At 40.1% G+C, this 16,012-nt stretch overlaps 1 protein-coding gene across 1 annotated transcript; it reads right to left on the bottom strand.

Moving 5' to 3' along the window:
• Nucleotides 1-570: 570 nt before the first annotated feature.
• On the bottom strand, nt 571-12,461 carry LOC119725535 (dnaJ homolog subfamily C member 25-like). The gene is made up of 11 exons (XM_038196965.1): nt 12,277-12,461; nt 11,742-11,770; nt 10,762-10,821; nt 7,784-7,886; nt 6,925-7,031; nt 5,841-5,912; nt 5,686-5,751; nt 4,866-4,930; nt 3,825-4,020; nt 3,356-3,421; nt 571-1,749 (listed from the first exon to the last, which is right to left on the bottom strand). The coding sequence occupies exons 1-11, from the start codon at nt 12,386-12,388 to the stop codon at nt 1,630-1,632; spliced, it is 996 nt and encodes a 331-aa protein (XP_038052893.1). The 5' UTR covers nt 12,389-12,461; the 3' UTR covers nt 571-1,629.
• Between the last annotated feature and the right edge of the window lie 3,551 nt (nt 12,462-16,012).

Below are 16,012 nucleotides of genomic sequence, written 5' to 3'. Positions count from 1 at the left end.
CAAGAGCACTAACTCCTCATTCTAGTGCGTGGAGACGCTTTGAAGCCGCTCTGGGCGCAGACATTTTGAAGTTATTTGCGTGTTTGTAGAACACAATCAAAATAGATGGATTGAATTTTAAAAGTGTACTCTAAATGCAACGCGCAAGTAGAAGATACGCAGACAATTTAAGCGCGTCATGATGGTTCAAAAACGTCACGGCGAATAGCATCTGCAGCGGAGGGACGCGCACACGTTGTGCTGTTTGCGTAGGGCAAAATGAAACGCTCATTTGCTGATTGTGCGTTTCGGTTTTGGGCGTATCGGCTTCGACGACGCACCGGTATGGAATACATACGCAGATATGCAAATAGCCGTACAAAAGCTGTACAAAATTTCGAGTTTTCCATAGGTTTGTGCACAAAAATGGATGCCCCTAGCAGGCATCACTTTGTACATCGAGTTAGCGCTCTAGTAATTTAATATAGCTCTACGGTCATTTCACACTGATTAAGATTTGGAGGTTTTTTTCACAGATTAGATAACATTAGGAATGGTTTTCTATTAAAGAAGAACAATAATCATTCAGTCTTTTTTTTTTTCAATTACATTGAAGAACACTGTACTAATGAGAGATTTACGTAACGCCTTATAAGTCCAGCAACAGTACCCATAAATATAAATATACAACTCAATGAAGTGTTCAATTTTCACAACAACAAAAAATATAATAAATCACCAAATAATTTAATTTAATTGTAAAATGTCTCAATTTATTTGTAATTGGAAGGTCAACAGCCCCGACCAAAACTCAGAATTATTGGGTTTTCAATAAAGCATTTCTGGCCGAAGTCGGAACAGTAAACGCGATCAAAACCAGAACACCAATACATTGTATTTAGAAACACATAATGTATACCCAGATACCAACTGCCAACCCTTACTTCAATAGATGTTTTTTTTTCAGGAAAGTACCAAAATCTGATTAAATCTATAAAAAAATTGCGTAAACACTGTAAAAAAGCCAATGGCAATATTTGTTTTCTTTTTACTTTCAACATGGCTGGGAGTCAAGCCCCATGGCGAGGTAACAGCCGCCCTACTGTATCTTTTAAAAAAATGTTTGCAGCTTTAGAGTGATCTGGAAAATGCCAACAAAATTAAAAATTTACACAAGTGTGTTTGTGCAGCGCCCTCGCTGGGTCACGCATGAAGAGGATACACTAGCCTTCAAGGTGTTGGAAGGTTTCTAAAAATGATTGTCAAGCCCGAGTTAAGCCACAGCTGGAGACAATGCCGAGGTTTCGTAAACCTGTAAAGTATGAGTGTATGTGCAGCGCCCTCGCCAGGTCACGTACGAAGAGGATACACTTGTCTATCTTCAAGGTTTTAAAAGTCTCTTAATGATTCTGAAGTTGAAGCCACAGCTGAAGTCAAACCCGAGGTTTCAAAACCTGTCGAGGGTATATGCAGCGCCCTCTCCTGGTCATGCACAAAGAGGATGACTAGTCTCCAATGCATTAATGGTCTCTATATGATTCAGAAGCCAGTGCTGAAGCCACAGCTGACACAAACCCACAGTTTCAAAACCTCTATAAGTGTCAGTGTAACGAACAGTGCCCTCGCCGGGTCATGCACGAAGCAGATACCCTAGTCGTCAAAGTACATGCGTCCGACGCCATTTTTCTTCATGTATCTCCGGTAGCTCTTGTGCCGACTACTCTCGGCCAGTTTGGCCTTCATCTCTTCTTCCTTCTCCATTTTGTACTCCTGTAGATATTTTTGGTGAAAAAAAAAAATGAAATTTTGCCGCGACGCCTCATCAGTTCAACCACAGATCTTCTACACGTACACAAAGTTAAACGACTTCCCCAAATTTCTGGTTAGATGCGTTTTATACGGCACTTGCACGTCGTGCGTGCTGGTTCGCAAGACTCGGCACGCGACTGCAGTCTTTCAGTGGTCAAATTTCTGTCAGGATGCCAGCTGTCAGCGATCATGGCGCGCGCGCATTGTTTCACAAATTCTATGCGTTGTTCTATGCGCGAACGTGGCATATCACGCATGTAGACAATGTGTTCCGTACATTTTGTACACAAGCTCAGATGATTCGTTTATCCTTGTGTAGAGGATCCGTGGTTAATCTTTATAAAATAAGCTGTACTTTCTTAACTTACAGTAACTCGCCTTCAATGAAATAAAAATATGAGTCCTTTTTTCTTTTCTATAAGTTAACCCTTACCCTACTTGACCCTCCAATGCATGCCAATTGTGCCTCAAGAAAATCTCCTATGTTTTTTGCATGGCCCTCCAATATCTGCCATGTCATTTCAAGGGTAACTGGACAGGCACTCCAATACATGCCACAGAGAACAATGAGAGTCCTCTGATAACAAAGTGAGTGCCCCCAGCTGGTCAGTATCAGGCACCCTCCAGGGCCTCCAACTCCTGCCAATTGGAGCCTTCACTGTTAAGACTTGTTATCTGCCAAATAACTGCAGCTGGAGGGCATTGGCATAACCAACTGACATGCAGTAAACTACCCTCAGAGAGTAAGGGTTAAAGGGAAAATACAACATTTGCAAACATCAAAAAATAAAACTACCAAATCCTTTTGAAATACCTTGCTGGACTGTTAGTGAATGACAGTGTAAAGCATCCTGTAAAATCATGGCACCTGGTATACTGTCATTTTCAAGAAAAGTGGTATTTTTGTATCAATTTCCAACGCTGATCGGCCGATCAGCGTTGGAAAAAACTGGCTTTTTTTTCAAATACTGGCCCCAATTGACCATCGCACTTGTTTGCAATCGATTACAAACCTATGAACGGGTACGACTGGTTCCCTGACCTTACAATTCCCCAATGTATGTAAACTGCTCTGTTTCTTCTTATATGGAGTCAGGGAACCAGACTACAGGAAAATGATTGTTTTTCTTGGTTTTTATAGCATTTTCGAACCCAAAACCTCAAAAAAGTCAGTGTAACTATATTTGCTATATATTTCCAACCCCCCAATTCCATCCATTTCTGAAAATTACAGCAAAAGCAAATGATGTATATTCCCTTTAAGTTAATGCCCACTAGACAAACTTTCCCTCCACTACACAACATTTATACACAATCCAATATTTGCTTTTTCTTGCAGACAAATCCGGGCACAAAATCACTGTAAACTCACAAGGCCCCCTTCAATGGAGAAACCGTTCTGTATGTTACTGTGCAAAGCAGCTGCCCCTCGACAGATTATCTGAACAATAGCTAGCACAATGCTTGCGCCATTGAAGGGGGCCTCCGCGATAGAATTGACAGCATGCCGAGATTGTTCTGTGGAAATGGGAAACATTTTGCGGACAATTTGGATTCAACTTCTCACCTTGAAATTTTCACTTATCCAGAGTTCCCTGGCCAGCATATCTTTCTTTTCAAATTCGTCCATACCCTTACAAAAGAAATGCAAAATCGTTAACAGAATTACTTTCAGAGAGTTCTCGCCAACAACAAAATAGAGGAAGTTCGGTTCCCAAGATCTCCTGAAGCAATACGGAGCTGGAACCAAAAAAGAATCATCATTCAATAAACATTTCCTAGAGACATTTACTTCACAAACTTTTTGTGAAACTTCTTCAAACGAACAAAATGCACAAATTACAAATGATGGACTGTACCTTGAAAAGTGCATTTTTTTTGTGAAGGCCAATATCTACAGAACTGTATTGGTCTTGATCACTCTACCGCACGTCATATCAGTCTTACGTGACATAAAAATACAATAAATTACCGAACTAGCCATACGTTAGCACACAAACAATTTTTGTTAGCACTATGTTCGATTCAGCCATTACCTCAAACTGCGTTTGGCTCAGCCCCAGAAATTTCCGGATAATGTGGTGTTTCTCCTCCAGTCCGTACTCCTTGCCAAGGATGTTGAATTTCCAGACCCATCGCAGGTACCAGATGATATACTGGACAATGTAGTATGGCGACAGCAGGAGTTGAAACCACAAAATGTCCAGTATCCTGGGCTTCCTGTAGCCCCCTCTGGTAAAAGAAGAGCCAACAATAAATAGATGACTATGTGTATTATAATGATTTGTTTTAGAGTTGAACACGGAAATTGACTGTCGTGTAGGGCTGTGTGTCAGAATCTGGTAACCAAGTTCCCGACCGTTAATGTCAAGAAGTGGTTCCAGATTATGGGATCCGGTACCCACGACCAACTTTACAAATTACTAAGTAACTTCTCAGACAATTCAAACAGAAAGGTTTGGAATGTCATTTGTGGAGGATTTAGAAATGAAAACCAGGCTACGTGGGAAACAAGGCATATTTTCACATTTATGACACTTGTGAAAGTTGCACTTTACACGGTAAAGCTATAAAGCTCACTGTTCACACTTGTATGTTGCTGTATCGGCGCACCGATGTGGCAGTATTATCGTGCGGATCTCTATGAACAATCTAAACAGCAACTTCCGAGATTTGAATTTCGAGTTGATTTCTTTCTTTTTTTTCAATCCGGTACTCAGTTCCCGTACTACCTGTACATGCACACCCCTACTGGAGCCGGGTTTGAACATGGGACCTCCAGATTGCCGTTCCGGTGCTCTACCAACTGAGCTATCCAGTTGTATGTTGACAGTTCCTTACCCAAGGGCACTAGTCAAAAGCCATAAATTATATGCCATGTAGCCAGGGATCACGCCCAAAGTCACGACGCTAGCAACATTAGCCATGCTGCAAACCTGGGAAATGGCACACGGGGATCACTCACAGAGGATGCGGCACCGGTACGGCAATCCGGAGGTCACAGGTTCAACTCCCACTCCAGTCAATGTCTTTGCTCATCAGATGTACACAAATAATATAACTGTAAATTCTCTTACTTGATGTCTGCATTTTCCTCAATGATGCTCCGCACTATTTTGTCTTCTTCCTCTTTTAACTCCTCCTGTAAGGAAAACAAATATTAATCCCAAATTCAGAATTTTCATCTTTGAGAAAAAAACCTTGTCAATAACCAATATTTGTAAGTAGTTAAAGTTGGACCCCCTGAGCTCTTTTCATTTAATTTAATGAAAAGTAAAATACATTCTTCAACTCGGGGCATCTGGAACTCTTTGAAAACTACTTATATTTTGGACTATTTTGTGCCTCTAATGCGCAAAAAGATTGGCCTAAAATTTTTTGTCAGGTAGTAACTTATCGTTTAAGGGATTCTTTTTTGCCATCACCCATCAAACAGTACAACAATTCCTTTTCCAGATAGGGTGGGGGTCGGGTGGGATATGAGCTTTTCGTGTGTTGTGTTAATTTTAATTGCGTACTTTCGATGCATTTTTACTTGTTGTATCCACCGTGGTTGTTGTAATTTTATAACTGTATTTTTTTGTTTTTGTTTTGTTTTTATGACTGGGAAGAAAATTTTCCTGTTCTCATGATGAATAAATAAAATAAATGAATGAATGAATGAATGAAATAATCAGAAATTTGGAAAGTAATTATTGCATAACTTAAACTTCTATGGATTATTTTTGCCCAATGTCTCATTCAAAACTGAACAATTTTTGTATTGCTGCTGAAAAAATAGCAAATTAATAGCAAAATTATATTTTTTGTTGAGGGAGGGGGGAAGGGGAGGGAGCGTTGAACAAAAAATAGCATGTGAAACTTAACTTTCAGCAACACGTTTATTTTTGTCATTACCTTTGATTTCTTGCCTTTCCTCTTGCCAGTGTCAAACAGTCCTTCTTTCCTTGCCTGGTCCAAGGCCTGCAAAATTGGACAAGAAATTCTACGGTTCCAGTTCAGACACAAAAACGTCATCAAAAATTCAAATCATTAATTGGGAGAGTCCTTACCCGTATTCTGTATTTTGGAGAAGAGGCTAGGTAGTCAATGGCCGATTTGTAGCGTGACCACCAACTGAAGTACTGTTGACAAAGAATAAAAGACAAACATAATGATTTTTGTAGGGTACAAGGCAAGCTCTCATCCCATATTATTGATGTAGGTTGAAATGTTGCTATACAGGGTGAGTAAAAAAAAAAAAACAACCCAATGTCGGGACTATTGTTTGAGTGAAATTCTGCATGTAGCACTTTCAAAATCTAGAATATGAAAGCCCAATTCATAAGCTTTCTTTTAGTACCAGAATCATTCAAATCCCTTATGTACTTCTCAAGTTATGCAATATTTAAACACAGCCGCCTTTTTAAGTTCTGTCCATGGATCACAAAAAAAGGTAAGTGTTCTTTCAGCAAAACGACAATTCACAGACATCCGTATGTGATTTGTTTTTCATTTTGCTGAAAGAACACTTACCATTTGTGATCTGTGGACAGAACTTTAAAACGGTGGATGTGTTTACGATTCTGTAACTTGAAAATTACATGAGTGATTTGAATGATTCTTGTACTAAGAGAAAGCTTATGAATTTGGCTTTCATATCCTAGATTTTGCAAGTGCTACATGCAGAACTTCACTAAAACAATGGTCCCGACATTTTGGTTTCGTTTTTTTTTTAAACTCACCCTGCAGTTAAAAAAAACAAGGCTTTGCCTTGCCTGCTTCATAGGGGATGCCACTTCGTCGTTTGTCACCCGCATTGTATGCATGCCACCCGCTTCGAGAACAAGTAATAGTGACCATCAACAACTTGTCAACAAACATACAAGTGTGTATTTGCCTGCAATTGGGGACCCCCTATTGTCCCTCTTTTATTTGTACTTTTTAGGAAGACCTCCCATATGTTTTGTACACGAATCTAAAATTGGGGACCTCTCGGGAATTGGGGACCCAATTGTCCTCTATTGATCAACATCCCCTATACTGAATGCAGAAACAAACCCACTTTGCACTAGTAAAGGTGATATTCCAACAGTTTGCAGCTAAAAAAGTGACAATTGTACAGTGCCCCAATGGCTCACAAATATGACTGACTACCTGTATAGCAGAAATGACTGAGATTGTCACAGCAATGACAATGCGTACGTCCACCTTAGGAGCAACTCGCCGCCGGTAATATCGGTAGTAATGGCTGTAGTATTCCTCTGTTGAGATAAAGAAATAATGAAAAATGAAAAAAAACCCAAACAAACAATTCTGACAAAGAAACGTTCCTGTTGAAAATAGAATTATTTCAGTCTTGTACGCAATCAAATGAAAAACTTTGGTAATACACGTTCAGCACATAACCAAATCACTAACTCGGATCATCCAGCACATAATCCAAGGTCCAAACTCGGTATCTAGTATTTATAACTTAATCACTAACTTGGGTTATACAGACTATTCAGCATAAACGCTGAATAGTTGGTTATCCATATAACCCGTAACTAACCTGGGTTAGCCAACAAATAACCTGTGTCATCCAGCATATTACAAAATCATTAACTTGGGTTACACAACATATTCAATACAAATACTGAATACTCGGTTTAATATCCAGCACATAATACTTAACTTGGGTTAGTCATCATAATCAAATGGGTTATTCAGCATAATTATAACCAAATCACTAAATTGGTTTCTACAGCATATTCAGCATAAATGCTCAATACTTGGTTATCCAGGATATACATGTATCTAATGTTTAACCTCGGCTAGCCAGCACAATCAAATGACTAACTTGGGTTACAAAATGACAAGTCTTGTTTATCCAGCACACAACCAAATGAAATAACCTGGGTTATCCAACACAATCAAATGCTCACCTTGGTTTACCTAGCACATTATCAAACGATTATACCCAGGTTAATCAAATGACCAACCTGGTTATCCAGCACATAACCAATTGACTAACCTGGGTTATCGAGCATGTAATCATAGTCCCGCCGTTCGTCCTCATCTTTGAGTATTTCATAGGCATTGGCAATCTCCTGAAACTTTTCAGAGCCATCTTCCCCCTTTTGAAAAAAAAAACATAAAAAAAAAATGTCTGTGATTATTTGAAACCCATCATACATGTACACACAGTTGTGAATTTCTATACACCCAAGGGCAATGCTTTGTGTTTTCCTTTGTCCTGCAATATAACACTCTCCCATAGACTAATTACATAAAGTTACGATTGAGGACCGTTTTCAACAAATGACCCAATGCTGGAGGACTGAAAGGATCTTTTGTTCTCCCTTTGTGTGTCTATCCTCGGTAGTAAAGCCATACAAGTGCACAGGCACATGGGTAATTTTTAAATTTTATAAACTAAGGGGCCATTCCGAATATTCAATGTCTAAAAAGTCCAATTTTTTTTTTGAAAGTGTTTTGACCCATCCAACCACCTCAATTTACAATTAACAAACTTTTCTAATGGCCTAATATGGTATAGGTATGATGTCACACTCGGGTCAAAGCAGGGAGTAATTGCAGAATACCCCGCCACTCGGAAATACACCCCTAAATTCTCTGGCTACGAGGTTGGAATCACTGGAAAAGAAACAATTCAAGTCCATGCCAGCTACGCGGATACTGAGTGGGGGTCCATTATTTGAGAACGAAGCAACACAAAAGGAATGGGAGTTGCTGAAAAAAATTCTAAGTCCAAACCAACCGCCCTGTTGGCGGCTACGCGGTATCCCAGAGAGGTTTTATGTTAATTATTCATCCAATTAAGGAGTAATTAAGAAATTTGAAAAGGACTTATACTGATCTTGGCATACAACTGGGGGCAAAAAGGCCTTATATTAAAACTCATAAGCCTTTTTTCCTTTAAACAGGCAGTCATTACAGTTTGAAATAACTGATAATGTTGGGAAATGCAAAAAGGGCTTAAGAGCTTGTAGGACCTTTTTGCATGCACCCATTTGTCCTTTTGTCATTTCTTTCAGTGTAATATTGGGAAGCACCAAAAGGTCTTATTTTTTTTAATTAGCTGTAATTAAATAATTAAGTTACAAAAAATGGCAAGTAATACTTAACTGATAAGTTAAAGAACCCCCTTTAACAATATGCATAATTCAAACTATTTAAATAACATTTTGCAATTTTCAAAGCAGTGTGAATCTTCAAACTCAATTATCTTGAAATACTGGAAAATGCTGAATAGGGCTTATTAAGTCCTTTCTGCTTTGACCCGACGACGGTATACAGTAGTTAATACTGTATACCTATTGGTTCATTGCCAACACCTGTTACAGTACACGCCTGTGTTTTATTTTCCGTTGACCTTCAATCCTGCTAATATAGAAACCGGGCTATGAAAACAATGGAAAATGGTAACAGATGCTAGAAATCAATATTACTTAAACCAGGGTGTTGTACATCTGTGGGATTAATGAAGGAAAACGACTGTACATGTTCAGTTAAATTGTTACTGTACAGTAATGTACACCAAATGTATGTATGCCTGCAAATTTTTACTGTCATACATGTTCAAATTATGTGACCGGCTCCACAAAAAGGGGTATTATGTCGCAAAAAGTGAAATTGAGTTATATATACAAGGTTGGAAAGCCCACAATGTAAGCTATCATTGGGTTTATAATAAAGCTCCATAGCCCCTCCCGTTCTGGAGATATGATGTATTTGCATATTAATTACTCCCTTGGAGTTCAAATTACACAACTGATAAAACAGGCGATGAAATAGCTGGCTTTGTTATAGAACAATCGAATGATGCACACAAAATGGTTGGGTTTTTTTCCAGTTTGTTCATCAAAATCAACATTTCTGTGAATGAAACCTGAAACTGTAGGTATCAAAGATGTCATTCAAGACAAAAAATGAAAATCAAATTTTGATGAAATGTTCACCCGCTGAATGTTGAGCCGGCCATTACACAATAATGCTCAGCGCAACTTAATACCCTTGTTTGTGGAGCCGGTCACATATAATGTATGTATGTTTGTGTGTACCATTTCAGTGAAAGTTTTGTTTGAGTTCTTTTCATAAAGAACTATCTGGGTCATTCTTTAATTTTAGGGTTCAATTATTGTCCCTGTTGACAACTGTCGTCCCTGTTACCGCAGACCTTAATTGACCAGATTTTTGTTTGTTGGTAGGTTGTGTGCTTTGAATTTACACACCACCTCCTGTTATTATGAACACATATTTTTTAAAATAATAATAATAATAATATAAGCGAAAAATACACCATAAGGGAGACATTCTCATAGACTTTATGCACAAATAATCCGACTTTCCTGACCCCTAAGGCCCCCCAAAAAATAAGTCGGTCTCTGGTCAGCGCGTGCGTCGATTTTAATCATGTGCGTCAATCTTTTTTTTCCAAAATGATCCGTGGTAGCTCCAACAGCGCCCTCTATTGCCGCACCTCCTCAATTTTTTTTTTACCAAAGACCACCAAGGAATGGGAAATTGCAACAAGGCAAATTATGGAGGACACCAATGTACATGAGGACACCAAAAAAGCAAAATAGTACCCCACCTTGTCTGTACAATCCAAGCTTGAAGAAAAAAAAAAGCCACGTCCCCGCGTCAATTCCGGAACTTTGGTCTGACCAGAGACCGAATTTTTTTTTTTTGGGGGGGGCCTAACCCCCATTTCCCTTATCCTACCCCCACGAATTTCAGTATGTCTACCAACTGGACCATGAGCAATTGATCTAGCCTATTTGCAACACTAAAATTTTCCATCTAAATAGGAGCTGAGGCATCTGATTCCACATGTCTCCCAAAGTTAAACCTCCCACGCTAAAGTGTCTCCCAAACGGTACAATTTGCCAAAGTAATAATGATATAAATTATACCAGCAAAATGTGGACACTAAATTTAATCAAGTACATGTATCTTTTCTGAGACGGCGTCTCCTATCAAACATACCTTGTATTTGTCCGGATGAAACCTCCTTGCCAGAGTACGGTAGGCCTTGCCTATTTCACCCTGTTTTTACCAGCCAAAAAATAAATATTTTTTTTTTTAAATCAATACAAAATTTAACACATGAATGATATCGATAAAGATATTAAATTGAGTAGGATTTGAGCATGTCACCTGCAGAACACCACACATATTGTGCCAGCATTCCACTTACACATTACTATCCACACCTGCCTGTGTTGGCATCTCCTAATATAAAAAAAATATGCTCCAAATATGCGCCTATCAAATATCAATTGTTACGCTCGTACCCCCCGCCCTGCAAACAGGACGCTGGGATACTCTGATGAATTCACGCTCTGATTGGTTGGATTTTGCGTCACAAGTGACCTGCGCGTCATCGAGGTCATGCCTCTGCAAGGTTTAAAACGGCCGTTAAGACTGATTCATTACTCTTGTATTCCAGTTTAGAGATGTTTTTTCTCGTTGAAAAGCGTAATAATGTAGGAAATTCTGTAAAACTTATCTGTATTGTAAATTTACAATTTCTGTCACTCGCTCAGGCTCCGTTTCGAATCACGAACGGTCGGATTGCATTATGCGACACTCAAAATTTTGTCCACATGGTCTGCAATGAAACAGAAATCACATTCGGTATGGAATGTGCGCATTTCTATGGGAAGTTTTCGGATAGCATTTGCGCACATTGTCTAACTGCGGTCTTGAACAGCTGCAGCCAGATGCTTTATACATAGGTCATAGGCCATTTCCTACACAAGATTCTGTGAAGCTCATCAGAGTATCTCAGCGTCCTATTTGCAGGGCAGGCGGGGGTAAGAGCGAAATCAATTGTTTGCATAACAAAAATGTGTGATCATGGCGACACTAGTAAAGGGTACTAGGCTTTTGTTTTTAGGACAATGGAAAGATTGCACACAAGAAATTCAAGATATACTTAGGGACTTAATTTTTTTTTAACCAACCTTTGATGCGTCTCTTGTAACACCAAGAACTGTAATATGAGAAACAGAAAAGAGAAAAAAATGGAATTGGACACTACACCAGAAGTAGGCTAGGCCTAAAAGTAAAATAGTAAAAACACTTTGCTGTCTGAAACTTTTTGTTTTGGAAAAATGTTACTTCCTTCTTCAGAACACGTCGATCTCTTAAATTTACATTATCCAGTAAAAAATAGGCCAGCACTTTCTGACATGTCTGATTAGCCTTTAAAGAGGGTGAGCAGTGAGTATGCTTCTAAAGCAAAAAAAAACCCTACAAACTAAGCCTAAATGTGAAAATCAAAATTTGGCAAAGTGCGACACGTTTTTGTACATGTGGATGTGTGGCCTATGTTTACGGAGGTAGTCCAGTATATAGGCCACATTTATGGGGCTAATGTCCATAGTGTGTCTGGTAAAGGGAAATCCCTGTACTAAAATGGACGTTCGACGTGTTCACTTGAGTTTTACACTGTTTACTCCATTTGGCTTCGACAAAACAACCTGAAATCAAACTTACCGTCATAGCAATTCTCCTTGCCGCAATAAAGTCCTTCGATGAACGCTGACGAGGGCGTAGCCAGGCAAATTAACAGAGGAAATATCACCACAATTGTACGGAACACGGCCATATTGAGTGGGTAAACGACATACACTGTACGTCAGTACGTACAAAACGTGCCGTACGTACATGTATGTCACTGTAGAGATCATCAGTGGTGGTACGGTACATGTACGTACGTACGTACGTCGTAATGCGCGCATCCTCGCATAGTGTGCCATCTATAGTTTTGCACACGGCGGGCCTATATTAATGATTGTTCGACTGCAGACTATTATAAGGCCATATCCACACTTCCCAAAATTATTTACAATACTCATAACTGTCTCCAAGTTGTTCAAGCCGACACTCATCAAATTAAAGCTTATTTCATCTTCTTTCCTTTTCTGTTCAATAACTTTTGGGAGAAACGTCCGTCCGGAGATGATCATCCGGCGGCGGCGGAACGCTTTTCAAATTGGGGGCATCACGGGGCACTTGCTCAGAAAAGGCACCTTCTGCGTGTCCGTCGGTGTGACAGAACCTGGAGAAAATTATTATTTTCATTCATATTGCAAGGAACACATGTTACCCAGAACACAACTGACAATATGGATATACACTGTTAACAATGTTGGGGGGGGGGGTAGGACACCACATTACACTAGGGGCGCTCTTCAGGGTGTAAGGGCCCAGGTATACTCGCGCTTACATCAAAAAGGCACATTTCAAAAAAAAACTTTTTGTACTTTTATCCACTTTTAAGTAATATTGAATACTTTTTAGGTGTTGGCATGTTCGAAAAATACTAAACCGCATTCTGAAAACCGCATTTTTTTCTCAACACAAAAAAGTGGGGGGGGGGATAATTCAATAATTCAATAGCCCATCCCCCAATATCTCATACCCCCCCCCACCACCACCACTCCCCCCCCCCCACCACCACCACCACTCCCCCCCACCACCACCACCCCCACCCTCAGGATTTGGGGCCGTATCATTAGCCGACCTGTCATAGGTCCTACGCCTCATAAGCCAATTTCGGACTTCATGATGAGGCGTCGGACTTCAAGGAGGCATACAATTTATTTATTCCGCCTCATAAGTCCGACTCCCATGGGCGTCGCGAGGGGGGGGGGGCAAGGGGGAGCACTTGCCCCCCCCCCCGGAAAAGCAAAAAAAAAAAAAAAAAAAAAAAAAAGGAAGAAAAAAAAAAGGAAAAAAAAAGAAAAGAAAAAGAGCGCGAAGACAAAGTGGTGTAAATTTAATGAGTTGGGGGGGGGGGGATGTCCCTGCCCCCCTCTAAAACTGATAAATCGAGAATGTGTTGAGAAATACAAGCATTTTTTGGCCAAAAAATTTTTTGCCCCCCTCTAAAAAAAATCCTGGCGACGCCCATGCCGACGCCTCATAAGTCCGACGTCGGAAAAACGAGCCCTTTAATTTGTCGCACCAACTGAACGAGGCGTCGGAGCTATGAGGCGTCAGACCTATGAGCTTCTGAGGCGTCTGACCTATGAGGCGTCGGACTTATGGGCCTTTATTTGGTAAGGGGATGCGATTTTGTCGGGCTTGGCGTCGGACCTGCATGAGGCGTCGGACTTATGAGCGGACCCCAGGATTTTGGGTCCCTATGCCCTGGTGGTTGTTACTTGTAAAGGGCACTGCGCGTCATTGGTAGACCGTTCCTTGTTTCTATTGGATACACCTGGCAGCCGCGATTTTCCCCCGTATGTGCAAGTGGGCGAGGCGAAATATATGAATTATTCATGACATGTGACCAATGCTCACTGCAGTGTAACTTTACAGCGCTTGAAAACTTGAGAGTGCATCTACATTGAAAGCCATCAACGCGGAGACTCGTACAACATTCTTACCATGAGTCGACTTCCCGTGCGCGAAACACGTTGTTTTTGGACACTTGGAGCCTGGCAAGTCGACCAAAAATCCGGCCTCATGTACGTACGGTGGCCACTGCAACATTTCACGGCACGCGCACGCTCGTCGTGTTGTGGTGTCGTCATCACCAACACTGAAATACTGACTTGAACTGTGCTGTAGGCCTACAGAACTTGATTTTAAAACACTGAACCCAACTTCGCAACTGCATGAACTGAATGCATGACATTTTTGTGAACTCATAACTTTGTCGAATGATCTGAATGACGGTTTTGGAAATACTCATGTCAAGCTTTTGGAGTTCGTCGGGGTAAGTCCAACAGACTATATTATGGAACTGTCGAGGTGAGTTAAAGTTTTTGTTCTAGCCGGCCACACAGAACTAAAAGAGGCAAAATTAAAGCTTATTGCGTCTTAATTGAGCAGTGGTACCTAAACATGTTTCCTTCATTTGCAACCTCTATTTGCCATAAAGTCAAACCAGAAAATCCCCCTCGTCGGTCCTTAAATTGTGCATAACGTACTGTAAGCATGGTGTAGCATATTGCCAACAAAACGTGTCGACCATGGGCGCTTTTTGTACACGAGGTTGTGTTTTGCATGATTGAATATTGTACAATAAAAATCTGTTATTTCCCCTTCCAAATTACACCTTTTAGTATGCTTAAAATGTTAGCAAGAAAATGCACAATGCTTGTGTACATGTTGCCATCAAAATGTCGTCCATTTTGCTTCTCCTACACGTATTTTGCATTGCTGGACATTGTACGTTCAAATTCCATTCCTGAAATGAAGGCGAAAGCCCTGCTTTTGATTTGGACTAATTTGCATGTGAATACAGTCTACGTGCCAACTTGTATGTCAAAAAGTATATACCGTGCCGCTTCGATATGCTTTGGTGCATTGCGCATTTCACGCATGGTTCCAAAAGCCACAACGAGAGAGTCGCACGTACACGTAGACCGCACGTGCATGGCCGGCGCACTTGGGCGTGGTCATAGACTCTGTGATTCTTATTGGTCGAAAAGTTGAAAGGCGCGCGCGCGTGGTATTCGGCCAGGTGCACTGTTCTTGCTAAACTTTCAAAGACATTCCAACGAGTGGCTTTTAGGGGTTTACTCAAAAGTTGGAGTAAACAGGTTTAGGTTTTGGTTAAGAATGGAGGGTTCCTTGGAATTTAGTTTGCCTTTGCTGTTAAAATTGTATTAAAATGACTGGTTTAAAGACTTAGTTATGCTTCGAGCTTTGGTTAAATTATTGAAAGATGAAATAATATTGTTAAAAACCTGAACACCATGGAATTGAGGAGCTAACAACGGAGCCAACGGATCTTTATAGCATAATTTATTTCACGCTATAGCATATCATTTAGATTAATGTAGAGCGGCATTCCAATGGGCCAAAATAAATTGTATGGACATTGTTTCCACGGATTTCAAAGCCTTCTTGTTTTTTTCAAATTGCACAAAAAATAAACTTTACACCATTAATTTCAGAGAAATATCATAATGCTACTGCTGCTAAGTTCAAGACGACAACGCAAAACAAAAATTTATTGAGAGCTGCGTTTTTGGGGGGATTATTAAAATGAATCATTGCATAAATTTAAAGACAGCCGACGGAATTTGTATTAAAGCTCATAAGAATAATTGGAGAATACCTGCTATTAATTGAAGATAACGATATCCAGCAATAATTCAATGTTTTTAATACACTAATCCAAAGATAACGATTGTATTAAATGAATGATTGCGACTTTTTTCAGGTTAAGGTGTAGGATTCAGGAGGGGTGGGTTAAGGTTCAAGCACACAGTGC

The sequence above is a fragment of the Patiria miniata genome, unplaced genomic scaffold, assembly GCF_015706575.1.
Source record: "Patiria miniata isolate m_02_andy unplaced genomic scaffold, ASM1570657v1 HiC_scaffold_19, whole genome shotgun sequence".
NCBI classification, from domain to species: domain Eukaryota; kingdom Metazoa; phylum Echinodermata; class Asteroidea; order Valvatida; family Asterinidae; genus Patiria; species Patiria miniata.
The sequence above is the reverse complement of the archived record's forward strand: the minus strand, read 5'-3'. Positions and strand labels throughout refer to the sequence as shown.

What these genes read in the sequence shown, in the direction of transcription:
- LOC119725535 (XM_038196965.1), bottom strand. Translation starts at nt 12,388, where the DNA reads ATGGCCGTGTTCCGTACAATTGTGGTGATATTTCCTCTGTTAATTTGC. An exon ending in TTCATCCGGACAAATACAAG is followed by an intron (nt 7,887 to 10,761) that starts GTATGTTTGATA and finishes TTTTTTCAAAAG; the next exon opens with GGGGAAGATGGCTCTGAAAA. An exon ending in GGAAAGGCAAGAAATCAAAG is followed by an intron (nt 4,931 to 5,685) that starts GTAATGACAAAA and finishes TTTTCCTTACAG; the next exon opens with GAGGAGTTAAAAGAGGAAGA.